Below are 15,813 nucleotides of genomic sequence, written 5' to 3'. Positions count from 1 at the left end.
CTTTACTCAATTGCCGTATATTTTGATACGGTAATGAAAGTGCTGCCGTATACCGTATTTATGGTGCCTAAGATGCCTGAATGCCGTATATTACGGCAATTGCCGTATCAAGAACAACACTGCCCGCACCAAACTCGACAACNTCGACAATGAAAATTTGACAAGTATGACAAGTGATAAAAAAACAAGCTAAAAAAAGAATGAATGAAGTAGTAAGCCAAGCGAATGATAGACCGATTATTATTTTAACGATCGGTGCTCAATCTCCAGATTAGTGTTGCCAGTAAAAGATTCATTAATTTTACCGAGAATACCAATTTTTATTATTGTGTCATTCGTTCATCATTCATTCAATAAGATATCTATCTCACGAAAAGAAAGAGATAAAAGATAACCTAAAAAGTAACTGTCAATAAAACAGCACAGGATTTTTTTCATTATTATTTACGTTTTTAAACGCACAAATGGGTACAATGTGAAAAGTTTTGATCACTCGACAACCACAGACACTTGAAACAATTGTGTTCTTCTAGTGAAAATTATGTTGTTCTGTCCTACTTGTTCTAATATATTGATGGTGGAGGAAGCCCCTGAGTCTGGGCTTAGATACGCCTGCAACACGTGTCCCTATGTTTACAACATCAGGAGGAAAGTTTCATCACGCACTTTCCCGAAATTGAAGGTAAAATTAGTCACAACATATTTTTTATGGTATTTTTTTACTTTTTGCTAACCAAAACCCTTTAAAATTGCAGGAACTTGACTATATTATGGGTGGCGCTGCTGCCTGGGAAAACGTCGACTCTACCGATGCTGTTTGCCCTAAATGCGCACACGGGAAGGCATTCTTCATGCAGCTTCAGACTCGTTCAGCAGACGAGCCTATGACTACATTCTACCGTTGCTGCAACCACAAGTGTGCCCACAACTGGCGTGATTAACAATTAAAACTTTACATTATAGTGTTTGAATGGACAAGTGACTTAGCATGAGTTATCTTAAAAAACTAAAGTATTATTGTAGTTCCGTAATTAGATACCAAAGTGCCTCTACAAAGATGAAAATTGAAAAAATGGCTCCTCTCATGCCCTGCTCAGATTCATCTGCAGTCTCCAAGGCTGCAGAGATGTTGGTCAATGGACATGTGATAGCAGTCCCCACAGACACCATTTATGGCTTAGCGTGTAGTGCCAACTGCCCTGAAGCTATAAAGAAATTGTATAACATTAAAGGCAGAGATTCAGCGAAACCTGTTGCTATATGTGTGACATATGTAACGGATGTACGCAAATGGGGGGAAGCTGAACACCTGAGTGACGATTTACTCAACAGTCTCCTGCCAGGTCCGGTCACAGTTGTTTTACAAAAAACAAAGTATTTAAACAATCCATTCCTAAACCCTGCTACAGCCAAAATTGGAATCAGGATACCAGATCATAACTTCATAAATAAAGTGACAAAATTATTTGATTTGCCAGTTGCTCTTACTAGTGCCAACTTCAGCAATGAACCTTCAACATTGTCCGTGAAAGAATTCGAACACTTGTACGGTCACCTCGGGGCTGTATTTGACGGAGGAGTACTAAGCCAAGGATTGGATCAAAACAGAACAGGCTCTACAGTTGTGGATTTGTCCAAAATTGGTTTATATAAGATAATAAGAAAAGGGATTTCTTATGAAAAAATTGTCACCATTTTAGAAGATAATGGATTGAAAAATGTTGAACATTTGTCACCATTTTAGAAGATAATGGATTGAAAAATGTTGAACATTAATTTATTTTATTGACTCCTGTGATAGCTTGTTAAGTTAGAAAATAAATAACTAAAGTTATGGGTTTGTTTTAATTAAAATCAACCTTATCAGTTCAACAAAACTTTATTCGTAAATTCACAACAGTAACTATCATTTGAACCTTATAAATTATAATTTTGTAAAAATGTTTACTATTTTTGATTTTATTTTCTAATTATTTTGGCAAGTCATAAGCACAAGCCTATTCCATTTTTAATTAACTAATTGATAAGTACGAAAGGAACTTATTCATCACAAAACAAGTTGAACATTAGACTAGTAAGAGAGATCCCTACAGATTATCAGAATCATTTTCAACATGGGAGTGATGGGATTCAGCATCAATAGTTTATACTATCAAAGTATCAACATCTAAAATGCAAGCAGTGAAAAGAAATAATGAATTAAATATTAGCTAGTGAAGTCACAATAAATAATTATTAAAATTAGTCCCTCTTAACCCTCCATAAGCAACCAGCACATCACTATTACTAACACTTGTGCCTTTAAAACTTTGTACTAATATGAGCCACTAATAGGTTTTCTGTTCTCCGGCAGCTTGGCTTCTAGATTCTGCCATCTTTGTGGCGGCCAAACTATACACACAGCTTTGGCATTAATTAAACCTAAAGAAACTGGCCCAAATGTGTTGCTGTCCAGTGTGTGACCAGTGTGGTCGCCTTCCACCCAACAATGACCCTCCGGAACCTTCACATACTGGTTCTTGTAGCCCAACGTACTCACGATGTCCCCCTGCAAAGCGACGACGCGCTTTATAATCTTCTGGTTGGGATCTTTGGGAGATACGAGGGATATTATGTCACCGCGTTTCACCTCATAATCTTTCACTGCCCACCGCGACAGGAACACGTAATCGGTGTTTTTCGACTCTGGATTCAAGGCGGGCTGCATGGAGATGCCCTCGACCCTCGCCACATAACCTACGGTGTCTAGGAAGGTCACGCCGATGGGAACACCGAACAACACGGATCTGCAAAGACTTTTTAGCCACATGAAGATGCTGGCACGAAACTTGGTGGACGTGAAGATTGCCGGACATAGTCAGGGGGTTAGGAAGATGACCTTTTAATTCATTTTAAGAATACTGATATATTTGCTGAGGTAGAGCGGATTTTTGAGTGTTTTTCAAAGATTCTTCAATTTCGCTTTCATTTTGACATTGACAGTGAAATGGCATAGTCAAATTTTGAGTGAATGAATGACCGATGAAGGCCATAAACAAAATTGGGATTGTCAAAAATTATTTAACCCTTCTAATGATCTATGAGATTCAATGAGATTTTATGAAATTGGGAAATAAATTTCGAAAATTTATTTTCAAATCACATCATTTTCACAAAGATTTTTTTAATTGAAAAATAAATTGATTTATTTCACAGAAATTCACCAAAAATGTAGAAATTTACATTTGCGTGCGTATAGTTCCAAAATACTGGACTGTCCTGTCGATGACATTGACAGTGGGGCGCCACCGTCAATACCGGATCGCTGGTTCAGATTTTAGTCATGTTGGAAACCATATAGTTGAACGATGGTAGCGCCCCCCTGTCATTGAGTTTGGTGGGACAGTTCAGCGTGGTTCATCTATACAACGAGGTCTTTGCTTCACTCTTCAGTCATCACGGCACGTCACAAGTCATTCACAAATGAATGACCATAGAGCAAATCGGTCCTTACAAATACTCAAAAAAGTGTTGATGCTTTCTATAGTAAATTACAACCAACCAAACAGAAATTTTGGACATTTCATTTGTGTAAAACGAGTTTAATATCAATTAAATAAAGCTGATTTAATATTAGTTTCTAATAAACAAGACTCGAAGAGTGCATTGGAAGCGAACATCGACAGATGGAAGTGTCCTTTGGTGTTGAAAAACTTGCAATCTGCATAATCAGCTGTCAGTGAGATAGATCATCTGTCCCTGTAAATATAAAAGCTAAAACAATCATAACACGTTACAGGAAAGTGAGTGTAAATAATGAAGTAAACAATAAGGTTAAAATGTGAGCTCAAACGGGGGCCGACGAGCACGTCTCCGACAGATATGGGATAATAACCTATCAGCGTGCGAGGTGGTTCCAGCGGCCCGCTATGGCTGGGCTCCCGTGAGGGGGTTACACGGATCGGATCACGGCAAAGCTGAAATATGTCCGGCGAGTTTCCTTTCGCGGCGAAAATAGTGAGTCCCGTCAAGTGCAATGAGAAGCCGTGGGATCTGTGGGTCAGTGAGATAGGGCACCTGTCGCCGCGGCGCGATGAGGAGGCGGCGGCGCCGGAGCCCAAGGGCGGCGCGTCGCGGCGTCTGGACGCGGCGCCCTACAAGCCGGCGCGCTACCGCCGCGCGGGCATCAACCGCCTCAAGCGCGACACCATGAGCCTGCACGGACTCTTTCCGCAGATGGACAGCCTCAACGCGGCCGTGTGCCACATGTGCGGAGTGACAGTGAAGTGCAGCGCGGCCTACCGACACCTGCTCGACTCGCACTCCGGCGCCGAGCCCATCCTCCCGCCGCCGCCGCCCGTCACCACAGTCAAAAGCAGAAGTCGGCATAAAAAGGAAGCGCCCCCACCTATCCCCGTTGACCTACATCCAGTCAAGATGGAAACGTCCCCTGTGCACACTGCAACGGCCCCAATTTCGAGGGTGGTGCTCCCCCAACCCGAAATGCAGTACCTGGAGGAGGCGGGGCCATCGTCCGGAGTCACCGGGGAGGTCCAGGTGTGCGTGGAGTCGGGGGAGCTCCCCGTGGTCAGCATACAGGACACTGAAGACCTCCCTCTTGGAGAAAACATCACAGATGACATAATCACAATCATGAAATTCGAGGGCATATCGAGCGCCGACGACATCGCCAATTCGACTGACTGGAAAAACATAATGCAAGACATCAGCAACATGTCCGATATAAACTTCCCCCATACCACCGAGCCTGTGTTACCCCAGGATTTGTATCCGACCGTTCATCCTTCGACATTATCTGCCTACACGATACCAGAGACTGATCTTTCTAATATTCAGTTTGCGAACACCTCACCGATGCTGCCTCCGGTGGTGGAGCCGGTCGTGAGCGCGCCCCCGCCGAAGCCGACGCCGACGACGCCGTCCACGAAGTCGACGTCGCGGTCGAAGACGAGCAAAACGAAGTTCAACCTCCGAGAGTACGACCCGAACAAGCACTGCGGCGTGGTCACCGCCGAGAACCCGAAGCCGTGCACGCGCTCGCTCACGTGCAAGGCGCACGCGCTGTCGCTGCGGCGGACGGTCGAGGGCCGCGCCAAGCCCTTCGACCAGCTGCTGGCCGAGCACCGCGCCTCGCGCGACGCCGCCGCCGCGCCGCCGCCGCCGCCGCCCGTGCTCCACCCGCCGCCGCCGCCGCTCCTCGTCAGCGCGCCCATCGACCTCGGCTTCAACGGCTTCACGGAGCAGCAGCAGGTCGAGCACATCTACGAGAGCCTGCTGGCCGACCCCACGGCGGCGCTGCCCGACACCACCGGCATCACGTCGCTGCTCAGCCAGCCGCTGCCGGACCAGTTCCTGATGCCGGACGACGCGGAGTTGCCGGCGGAGATGCCGGCGCCGGTGCCGGCCGCGTCGCCGGAGCCGCCGCCGGACGAGGCGCCGCCGCCGCTGGTGCCGGGCGACGTGTGCTGGTACGCGGCGTGCCCGCGGCCGCTGGCGCTGTGCACGTTCAACGCGTCGCACGCGGGCGGCGCCGTCACGCTTGGCAAGAAGTTCGCGACCGTCCGCAGCAACATCAAGTCCTCGCTGTCCCGCTCGTGCAAGGCGCCCGCGTCGAACAGCTACTACTATAACCAGAACGCGTTGTCTCTAAAAACCGTGCACATGAACGCTAGTAAAACGAACAAGCCCGAAGTGAGAAAACTTATAGTGACGTGTAGTAACGGTGGGGGTAAGGTGCAACAGGCGCTGAGCGAACTGTTCGGGCCCGAGGTGCGGCACGCGCTGAACGGCCACGCGGGACTAGGGGAGCGCCGAAGGGCGAAGGCCCGGCGAGCGCCCGCGCCCGTTCTCGATCTCGGCTTTTCCCTCGACGTCCTCGCCGACGAGAAGTGCTGAGCAATAAGCAATCACCGGTTGTGTAGTCACATAATTTGTATATTTATTTTTCTGTAAAGAATCGAATCGGACGTTGGATGTGATCGAATGAATCCCGTGGAATTTAATGTTATAAAATCTCATTTTTTTTCACCGAAGCGAACTAATGTTTGTATTGTTTTGTATATTATTCGTAAGATTTTTTTTAAAATCGTTCGACGATGCGAAAATCGGTACGTGTCAAGGAAATTAAAATAGCTTATACAGAATGGTTGTATTTTTTCGAAATGACATATTACTCATTGTTGATACTGAATTGAATACTGATAAATGGCCTAGGATTAATAATGATTTAATGTGATGAAAATTTCCATGTAAAAATATAAATAAATATATATAATAAGTCTATCCGTAATAGTAAAACGCCTCCTTTTGAAAATAAAGGCAAATACCTCAATAACTAAGTGCTTGTTTCAATTATTCACAACCTCAGAATTTCGAGTTGTTATTAAAAGTTACTTCTAAAACTTCTAAAAGTTCATTCAGTATAGCAATCAATAGTCTATTAATTCAATTCAACTGTTATTTTATTAGTGGTAATTTTTGTTTTTCTTGAAACATGTTAAAAATCTATAAATTGTCATATCAATATCTTTTGTTTATTTTCAGAATTCACTCACATGATGGGGACTGGGGTTGGTTGTTATGGTCCTTCTAAAAGGGCGATTTGTTCAACTCTACCTATTTTTGTTTCAGTCCAAGCTGTCCACTGCTGGACAAAGGCCACCACGGATTTCCACACGACTGGTCCTTCGCTGCCCGCATCCAGGTTCTTCCCAGGACCTTCACCTGATCGTTACCTATTTTATTAGCGACGTAATTTTGCTATGACTGAATCTGTATCAGCTAGTCTTTGTGCCCTTCTTGATATCGAGTTAAGGCGACGCGCATACGATGATATTTTTGTATCCGACATGGTACATCATCACAGGAAACCAGTGGCTGGGTTCGGTATCGCCAATCGCTTCGCTTCGTCGCTTATTGTTGCAGTCGACAGTTTTTGTCAGACTGGTCAAACTCTATTAGGCCACGAACTGGCGCTCATAATGCACTCGACTCGGAATCTCTTGTATGTACAGTCAGCGTCAAACAGTTCGTGACACCCAAAGTAGCCAATAAGTTCGTAAAACGTGTTTGTTACATTGAAATAAGGTTGTGTTGTCAACTTTTTGCCCACTTTGAGTGCACGAACTATTTGACGGTGACTGTACTGTATCACTGTGAATTCTGTATCACCTAATTGGTCTTTCTCGACAGTGGACTGGGCATATTGTAGAGGTGATGTTTGCTTCCAGCTTTTTCCTAGCTTTTATCTCCCGTAAGAAAAAATCAGATATAGGTAAACTTGTAGTCCACCACAAGACGCAAAAGCGTCTACATTTGTCAAGCGCCCACGTAGTGGAAAAACAAGTTTAGTAGAAGTTTTTAGTAGCAGTAGCAGTCTACAAATTCTTCCAACCATCATACCACATTCCTGTGTCCTCCTAACTGACAGGGCTTGTAAACCTAAATAAATGCATTATCATCACAAGGTGGCCCGACGACCTCTTAAGATAGCAGAAAGGCGCTGGATGCAGGCCGCCACCAACAACCGGCCATTGGGGGAGGCCTATGTTCAGCAGTGGACGTCCTATGGCTGAAATGATTATTTCATATCACGTAGGTAACGTACTAGAAACATCTTGTATGAATATGTTCGTCCTAGTCGCGGGAATCGAACCCGCAACCACAGCTTGCGTTGTAGATTGATCCGCGAGCCAACAAGCTATTAGCAGCCGTGAAATTTTGATATTTTTAGAGATGATCAAGAGTACCTTTACGATATTTTTATACCACATTCCATTGACCCTACTGTCCTGTATACTACCTATCTGTGGCCTACTTTTCAGGCTATTAAAACGAAAGTTATTTTATGACAAAGTTAGAGTTTTCTTTTTAAAGTATTTAAGTTTCAGAGATGGTTTAACGTAACCTGCATTGTTTCAATGCTTAATATTTACGTTGCTTAGATTAACATTCATCGGCAGTCGAATCCCAAACCTTGCATCGTTCGTATCGTTGATCGTTCGATGAAACGTGTTCGATATTTTGATTTTCGATCATTTGTAATTCGATATGGTGTAGGTAACCCGTACAATTCTGTACCTATTTCTTCAAGTAGGTACTTACCTAGGTTACTCATTATAACTAACATTTCCTCAATTAAGTAAGTAAAGACTTAAAACCGGCGCAGTACATCTTGTAACTATTGTTTAGGGTACAGATGGTTTAATTTATTTTATACATGTATCAAGTAACTAACATATTCATTAAAATTGTCTTTATAAGACCTAATTTCAATAAAGTACCGACATCAAGTCCCTTTCGGCATGTACAGAAGGCAGTTTATATTTGAAAATGTGCTTACTCCTACTGATCTCTCTAAGTACCTACTTAATAGTTTTCTACTAAGAAACGCGCACGATCACAACTGGTAACTCGTCCGGTGTGGATCCGGATTCCGGCTTAAATATTGACGAAATGCTGTCTAATGATCTTATTTTTGTTTGATTTTTCCTTATCAACTTTCTATGTCTACGATCATGACTTGATCCTTTTCAATTTTAAATTTGTTTTTAGTTATAAGAAACTTTAGTACTGAAATAATTATTTATTTATATTATAATTTTCAAGATTTTACCTACTTTCCGGGTTCAGTTGAAGAGACCTGACAGAGAAGATTGTTAAACTATTGGACATCACAAAAGAAAATAAAGAAATCCACAAGATATGGCACAATTTAGGCAGTATTATCGCTATGAAGCGATCTTTTCCAGACAATCCAGACACAAACCTAGAGGACAGTTAATTCCTTATGTATTACATCTGTATATTTTTATTTAAAGTAATCTTGACGAATATTGTTTGATTTCTCATCGAGAGGTATCGAGGAACCATAAAATGAGCGAAGTTCGTAAGACTTCTTTTTTCTGCGGAAATCTAAAACAACGGATATAGCGGTCTTCCTGTTTCTATTTTTATACTTTTCGAAGTTTATGTCATCGCAGCGGATTCGGTGTGTTTTTGCCAGTGTTACTCATTATTTTTTAAGGTTCTGTTGTATCTCTAGATCATTCCGTAGATTTATTTGTCTTTCTGGCTATTTTTCAAAGTCAAAGTTCTTTAGGAAATTTGAATTTTTTAGCACTAATTTTAACCCATCATTAGCAAATTAAGTAAGGTCGTTTTCTCGTTTTTCAAGTTCATTAAAAAAGTTGTAAGTTTTTAGCATTAATTGACCCACCATTAGCAAATTAAGTAAGTCGTTTTTCTTGTGCAAGCAAGTGTAGGTTAATACAATAAGTGAAAGCTCAAGGAACTCATTTTATTTTGTCTTTTTGTTTTAATCTATCTAAGTTTACAAGCTCTTCGCCGATGCATATCTCTACATGAGTAGTATAGGTCATAGGTAGGTACTACTAGATAAGGTGCATCTAATATCCGTGGCCGCCAGGGTCCCCTCTTCTGCAATGAATCAATTGGATGTCCCATCTTGAGTGAAGCACCAATTAGGGTTCCGTTTATCAGCTAAGGCTCCCCGCAGACCACAGACTTTGTCGACCGATAGTTTAGTCAGGCTGAGTCAGTATGAATATGTATGAAAGTGCGCACATTACACGATTCGGTATCGGCCGATTTCCTCATACAAATTGGAAGGAGACAAAACTATCGGCCAATAAAGTCTGTCTAGACACACGGCACCCCTATATTTGTAGATTCTCGTATAATTTGTCTTTGAACCAGACTTTACCAACTCAATTTGTGTCTTATGACGATTCGAAATGGGGAACATTATAGCTTGAGAGAAATCTTGCCTCAAGGAGAAATTATACTTGCATGCACCTATGGCGCAAGGTCGTCTGAATACCTGTCTTTCAATTATAAATTATTTATAAAATATTTTACAATAATGCATGATATATCAGGTGAATAAGAAATTACATTCTATTTTTTAAGATACAGAACTGCATAAGCGTAGAGTCATTTTTAAATGTTCACACTAGGACAATATGCAAATCCTTCATTCGTGGGGAATATGCCAAGTCCTCCATTTGTCTCTGGTAAATTAGCGACGGACAGCTTTTGCAATGGAGACTGAAGGATCTATGGTATAAAAGTATTGTTATCTAGAGATAGTATGAAAATATTCTGAATACTAAAAGATTAGGGACCCCACACAAGTCTTTCGTCGTCGTCTCGCCAGCCAGCGCCTACGCATCGTCGACGCGGCGCACCAATTCTCTTTAAACTCGCCCGTATTCACAAACATTACTATGAGGTCTCACAGTGCGCGTGGTGGACGCACAGGGTGACACACAAACCAATCACAGAGCTCTATTCAACGCTGTGCGTTCGATTTTCTGCTCGACTTAGGCATCGTTTGTGAATGCGGGCTTAAATGACTGGCGTAGTAGCGTCGAATATTCAACTAACGACAAATTACGACGACGCTAGTGTGAAGGATGCCTTAGTTAGACCTTAGAACAAAAGAAAATTTTTATAATAAAGGACTAAACAAATGAAATACGAATGTTGACAAATTATAATAGATTTATTTATTATAACTTTAAGTCACAGTCAATCAGATAATAATCTAGAATCTCCAGACTATTTTGTATTATTTCGATAAGCATTTATAGCATCACTGCTTGTTTAATCCCGTATAATCACTGGGCTAAGGACAAATGTCTCTAAAAATGTAGGATTGAACCTAAGTAATATAATGTTACCTGTTACTTTGTATAAGTTTTTGTTTTTACTATTATTGGTTAAAAAGTAATTTACTTTATTTTATTTAAGCAGATTCTAATACTTTTGAATATTGCAAAGCAATAATCACTCGGAAGACTATTAAAGTGTGAAAATATGTTTCATTTCATTGAAAATTAAAAGCAAACTAGAATAATAATTAACTAAACAACTCTTAAGCTCTAAACTTTCTTCTTAGACTTTATTTTGTTGCCAGCCTTTGTTTTAGCCTTGACTATTCCTTTGAACTGTTTCGTTGTTACTGCCTTTTTCCTGTAAATAAAAAGATTTTATAAAACAGTTATACGGGTAAAGAGAGGTTGGTTATGTATAATTAACAACCGAATTGAGATGAGAACCTGCTAGAAGAAAAGAGTAGGTCCTCCTTTTCGAAGTCTGTTAAAAATGTAATCATTACTTCGATCCTATGATGCGCAAGCGCAGCTTACACTAGGGCAAATATCTTTTTTTTAATTGGGAAAATGTTTTATGCCCAGCGAAAGCTAAACATATCGCCTTTAAAATATACTACACCACCTAATAATACGTAGATGCAGCATTCGGGCAAATTGTAATATAGTGGTGCTCACAATAGATCGAAACTGGTAAAGCCTGGTCCATGAGCACGTAGAATCCCGTCCAATGACCCCAAGCTACCCATCCCTATCGCTCGCGCGTAATTATGTTGCTGCCGCGACTGTACGACGGACGCCCGCAGTGAGTGTGCGAGCGCGACGGGATTCTACGTTCTCACGGACCAGGCTTTAGCAGGACTCTATTATACTACTAGACAGCCTCTCAGCTACAAAAAAAACTATGTTTCACGACTTAATATCCATGGGCTAGATGTCACATGTCAGACACACACGAATCGATTACTAAACTCGATGGACCGACAGGTCGCGACGCGGCAGCTGTAAGTGACACTGGCAACCTGGATGAACAAAGCGGGAAATGGTGTTATTTAACTTATTTACCTCTTATTCAAATTCTTCCTGGACAGCGGTAGATACGCGTACGGGTCGTGCTTGCCTTTCTTCTTGATGTCGCCTTTCGCCTTCTTAGACTTGTACTCTGTGCCCACTGTGGACGCCACTGATGCGGCTGACCCGAGAGGCCTGTAGGGAAAAATAGTATTTAACACCAAACATACTTGAAAAACAAGTTCATAGTACTAATTTATTGTTGCGACAAATGCTGTGAAGCTTTAATATTACGAACAATTCTGAAACGTCAAGTGGCAAAAATCGGAACTTATTAGGTACTAGCGGCCGCCCACGACTTCGTACGCGTGGATCCCGTTTTACCCCCTTCATCTATCTTACGCGGTTTAGATTTTTTCATACAAATGTTTTTTCCCGCTAACTCCCGTTTCCGTGGGAATTTTGCAATATCCTGTTGTAACTAAGCTTTAAGTTTACTAAGGTACCTGCATGCCAAATTTCAAGCGTCTAACTTAAGCGGTTAAGATTTTTCATACAAAAGGATTTTCCCGCTAATTCCTGTTCCCGTGGGAATTCCTAAGTATACTATAACCTGCCCAGGAGTATGAAGAATAATTGTACCAAGTTTCGTTAAAATCCGTCGAGTAGTTTTTGTTTCTATAAGGAACATACAGACAGACAGACAGACAAAAATTTTACTGATTGCATTTTTGGCATCAGTATCGATCACTAATCACCCCCTGATAGTTATTTTGAAAATATATTTCATGTACAGAATTGACCTCTCTACAGATTTATTATAAGTATAGATGGGTTATTACCCAGTATTGATAGTAGTGCCCTCCTGTAAACGTCATGTATGGGACACTTCAGTGTTGTCCAACTATTATACATAGTGCAAGTGTAATCTATCACAGCTCTGTTACGTCACATGTCACCCCTCCCACCACTACTAACCTCGTCTCTAGTGAAGAAGGAACCAGCATATTCAACTTAATACGATACGATATCCGTCAAGCAAGAACTTTATTCTATGCATGTCAAACCGGGGCCCCCTAACCTACCCTCCTTAGTCCGTCACTGATGAAAAACACTGACCTGTGAATACCCTTTCCTCCAGCCTTGTATTTAGAAGCCACGGTGACGGTAGACGCCCGACACCTATTGCTTCTACCACTCTTGATGCTGAGAATATCTTCGTAGCGATGATGATGATGATGAAGACACTAACCTGTGGATACCCTTTCCTCCAGCTTTGTATTTAGAAGCCACGGTGACGGTAGACGCCCGACTCCTATTGCTCCTGCCACTCTTGATGCTAAGAATGTCGTAGCGTCTCGCTGATGATGCTATTGGTGATGATGATGATGAAGACACTTACCTGTGAATACCCTTTCCTCCAGCCTTGTATTTAGAAGCCACGGTGACGGTAGACGCGCGACTCCTATTGCTTCTGCCACTCTTGATGCTAAGTATGTCATCATAGCGTCTTGCTGATGATGATGATGATGATGAAGACACTCACCTGTGAATACCCTTTCCTCCAGCTTTGTATTTAGAAGCCACGGTGACGGTAGACGCGCAACTCCTGTTGCTTCTACCACTCTTGATGCCGAGAATATCTTTGTAGCGATGATGATGATGATGATGAAGACACTGACCTGTGAATACCCTTTCCTCCAGCCTTGTATTTAGAAGCCACGGTGATGGTGGACACCTGACTTCTGTTGCTTCTACCACTCTTGATGCTGAGAATGTCGTAGCGTCTCGCTGATGATGCTATTGGTGATGATGATGATGAAGACACTGACCTGTGAATACCCTTTCCTCCAGCCTTGTATTTAGAAGCCACGGTGACGGTGGACGCCCGACTTCTATTGCTTCTGCCACTCTTGATGCTGAGTATGTCATCATAGCGTCTTGCTGATGATGATGATGAAGACACTAACCTGTGGATACCCTTTCCCCCAGCCTTGTATTTAGAAGTCACGGTGACGGTGGACACCCGACTTCTATTGCTCCTGCCACTCTTGATGCTGAGAATATCTTCGTAGCGATGATGATGATGATGAAGACACTCACCTGTGGATGCCCTTTCCTCCAGCCTTGTATTTAGAAGCCACGGTGACGGTAGACGCCCGACTCCTATTGCTTCTACCACTCTTGATGCTGAGAATGTCGTAGCGTCTCGCTGATGATGCTATTGGTGATGATGATGATGAAGACACTGACCTGTGGATACTCTTTCCACCAGCTTTGTATTTAAAAGCCACGGTGACGGTAGACGCCCGACTCCTATTGCTCCTGCCACTCTTGATGCTAAATATGTCATCATAGCGTCTTGCNCAGACTTTGCCAACTCAATTTGTGTCTTATGACGATTCGAAATGGGGAACATTATAGCTTGAGAGAAATCTTGCCTCAAGGAGAAATTATACTTGCATGCACCTATGGCGCAAGGTCGTCTGAATACCTGTCTTTCAATTATAAATTATTTATAAAATATTTTACAATAATGCATGATATATCAGGTGAATAAAAAAGTATTGTTATTTTTTAAGATTCAGAACTGCATAAGCGTAGAGTCATTTTTAAATGTTCACACTAGGACATTATGCAAATCCTTTCACTTGTGGGGAGTGTATGCCAAGATTGCCAAGTCCTCTATTTGTCTCTGATAAATTTGCAATGGAGACTAAAGGATATAAAGTATAAAGGTAATCTAGGTTCACAAACATGAAAATATTTTTGAAGAATTCTTCGTCGTCTCGCCAGCGCCTGCGCATCGTCGACGCGGCGCACCAATTCTCTTTAAACTCGCCCGTATTCACAAACATTACTATGAGGTCTCACAGTGCGCGTGGACGCACAGGGTGTCACACGAACCAATCACAGAGCTCTATTCAACGCTGTGCGTTCGATTTTCTGCTTCACTTAAGCAACGTTTGTGAATACGGGCTTAAATGACTGGCGTAGTAGCGTCGAATATGCAACTAACGACAAATTACGACGACTAGTGTGAAGGATGCCTTAGAAACAAAAGAAAAATTATATTACATATTCAGGATTAAACAAATGAAATACGAATGTGGACAAATTATGATAGATTTATTTATTATAACTTTAAGTCACAGTCAATAAAATATAATCTAGAAATCTCCAAACTATTTTGTATTATTTCGATTAGCATTTATAGCATCACTGCTTGTTTAAGCCCTTATAATCACTGGGCTAGGGACAAACGTCTCTAAAAATGTAGGATTGAACCTAAGTAATATAATGTTACCTATTATTTTGTGTAAGTTTTTTTTACTGTCGCGATGTCGGTCGAAAAGTAATTTAAAATATGTTAAACTTTTGAATATTGCAAAGCAAATTAAGCAATAATCACTCGGTAGACTATTAAAGTGTGAAAAAATGTTTAATTTCATTGAAAATTAAAAACAAACTAGATCAATAATTAACTAAACAACTCGTAAGCTCTACACTTTCTTCTTAGACTTTATTTTGTTGCCAGCCTTTGTTTTAGCCTTGACTATTCCTTTGAACTGTTTCGTTGTTACTGCCTTTTTCCTGTAAATAAAAAGATTTTATAAAACAGTTATACGGGTAAAGAGAGGTTGGTTATGTTATTATTAATCAAAATAAAATATTAGGTTATTAACAACCGAATTGAGATGAGAACCTGCTAGAAGAAAAGAGTAGGTCCTCCTTTTCGAAGTCTGTTAAAAATGCAATCATTACTTCGATCCTATGATGCGCAAGCGCAGCTTACACTAGGGCAAATATCTTTTTTTTAATTGGGAAAATGTTTTATGCCCAGCGAAAGCTAAACATATCGCCTTTAAAATATACTATACCACCTAATAATATGTAGATGCAGCATTCGGGCAAATTGTAATATAGTGGTGCTCACAATAGATCGAAACTGGTAAAGCCTGGTCCGTGAGCACGTAGAATCCCGTCCAATGACCCCAAGCTACCCATCCCTATCGCTCGCGCGTAATTATATTGCTGCCGCGACTGTACGACGGACGCCCGCAGTGAGTGTGCGAGCGCGACGGGATTCTACGTTCTCACGGACCAGGCTTTAGCAGGACTCTATTATACTACTAGACAGCCTCTCAGCTACAAAAAAAACTATGTT

The 15,813-nt window shown here is 41.7% G+C and overlaps 4 protein-coding genes across 9 annotated transcripts in view; 2 read left to right on the top strand and 2 right to left on the bottom strand.

The window, feature by feature from the left end:
* The first annotated feature begins 379 nt into the window (after nt 1-379).
* Tcs1 (Threonyl-carbamoyl synthesis 1) lies at nt 380-1,834 on the top strand. 2 transcript variants are annotated; one of them, XM_028319733.1, is made up of 3 exons: nt 380-682; nt 756-837; nt 1,032-1,834. In XM_028319733.1, exons 1-3 carry the CDS (start codon nt 542-544, stop codon nt 1,742-1,744), a joined length of 936 nt encoding a protein of 311 aa, XP_028175534.1. In that variant the 5' UTR covers nt 380-541; the 3' UTR covers nt 1,745-1,834. The 2 variants fall into 2 exon arrangements, with proteins under 2 accessions (XP_028175534.1, XP_028175533.1); XM_028319732.1 differs by having other exon boundaries at nt 756-1,233.
* A 136-nt stretch (nt 1,835-1,970) lies between these two features.
* LOC114363872 (mitochondrial inner membrane protease subunit 2) lies at nt 1,971-3,012 on the bottom strand. Its single transcript, XM_028319731.1, has one exon. It carries the CDS (start codon nt 2,807-2,809, stop codon nt 2,315-2,317), a length of 495 nt encoding a protein of 164 aa, XP_028175532.1. The 5' UTR covers nt 2,810-3,012; the 3' UTR covers nt 1,971-2,314.
* Nucleotides 3,013-3,460: 448 nt separating this feature from the next.
* LOC114363871 (ataxin-7) lies at nt 3,461-6,022 on the top strand. The gene has a single exon (XM_028319730.1). It carries the CDS (start codon nt 3,964-3,966, stop codon nt 5,893-5,895), a length of 1,932 nt encoding a protein of 643 aa, XP_028175531.1. The 5' UTR covers nt 3,461-3,963; the 3' UTR covers nt 5,896-6,022.
* Nucleotides 6,023-10,747: 4,725 nt separating this feature from the next.
* Nucleotides 10,748-15,813, bottom strand: part of LOC114363874 (RRP12-like protein) — a 34,152-nt gene continuing 29,086 nt past the window's right edge. For 3 of the 5 annotated variants that reach the window (XM_028319736.1, XM_028319735.1, XM_028319734.1), the window contains 3 exons: nt 12,898-12,992; nt 11,700-11,840; nt 10,748-10,995 (listed from right to left, as the gene is read on the bottom strand). In XM_028319736.1, the coding sequence (XP_028175537.1) occupies nt 10,905-10,995; nt 11,700-11,840; nt 12,898-12,992 (327 nt within the window). In that variant the 3' untranslated portion in view covers nt 10,748-10,904. Of the gene's footprint in view, nt 10,996-11,699; nt 11,841-12,897; nt 12,993-15,000; nt 15,240-15,813 lie in introns of those variants that run through there. The other 2 variants (XM_028319738.1, XM_028319737.1) reach the window with 2 other exon arrangements.

The sequence above is a fragment of the Ostrinia furnacalis genome, unplaced genomic scaffold (genome assembly GCF_004193835.3).
Source record: "Ostrinia furnacalis isolate ACB-3 unplaced genomic scaffold, ASM419383v2 OfSCF7323, whole genome shotgun sequence".
Classification (NCBI taxonomy): Eukaryota; Metazoa; Arthropoda; class Insecta; order Lepidoptera; family Crambidae; genus Ostrinia; species Ostrinia furnacalis.
The sequence above is the reverse complement of the archived record's forward strand: the minus strand, read 5'-3'. Positions and strand labels throughout refer to the sequence as shown.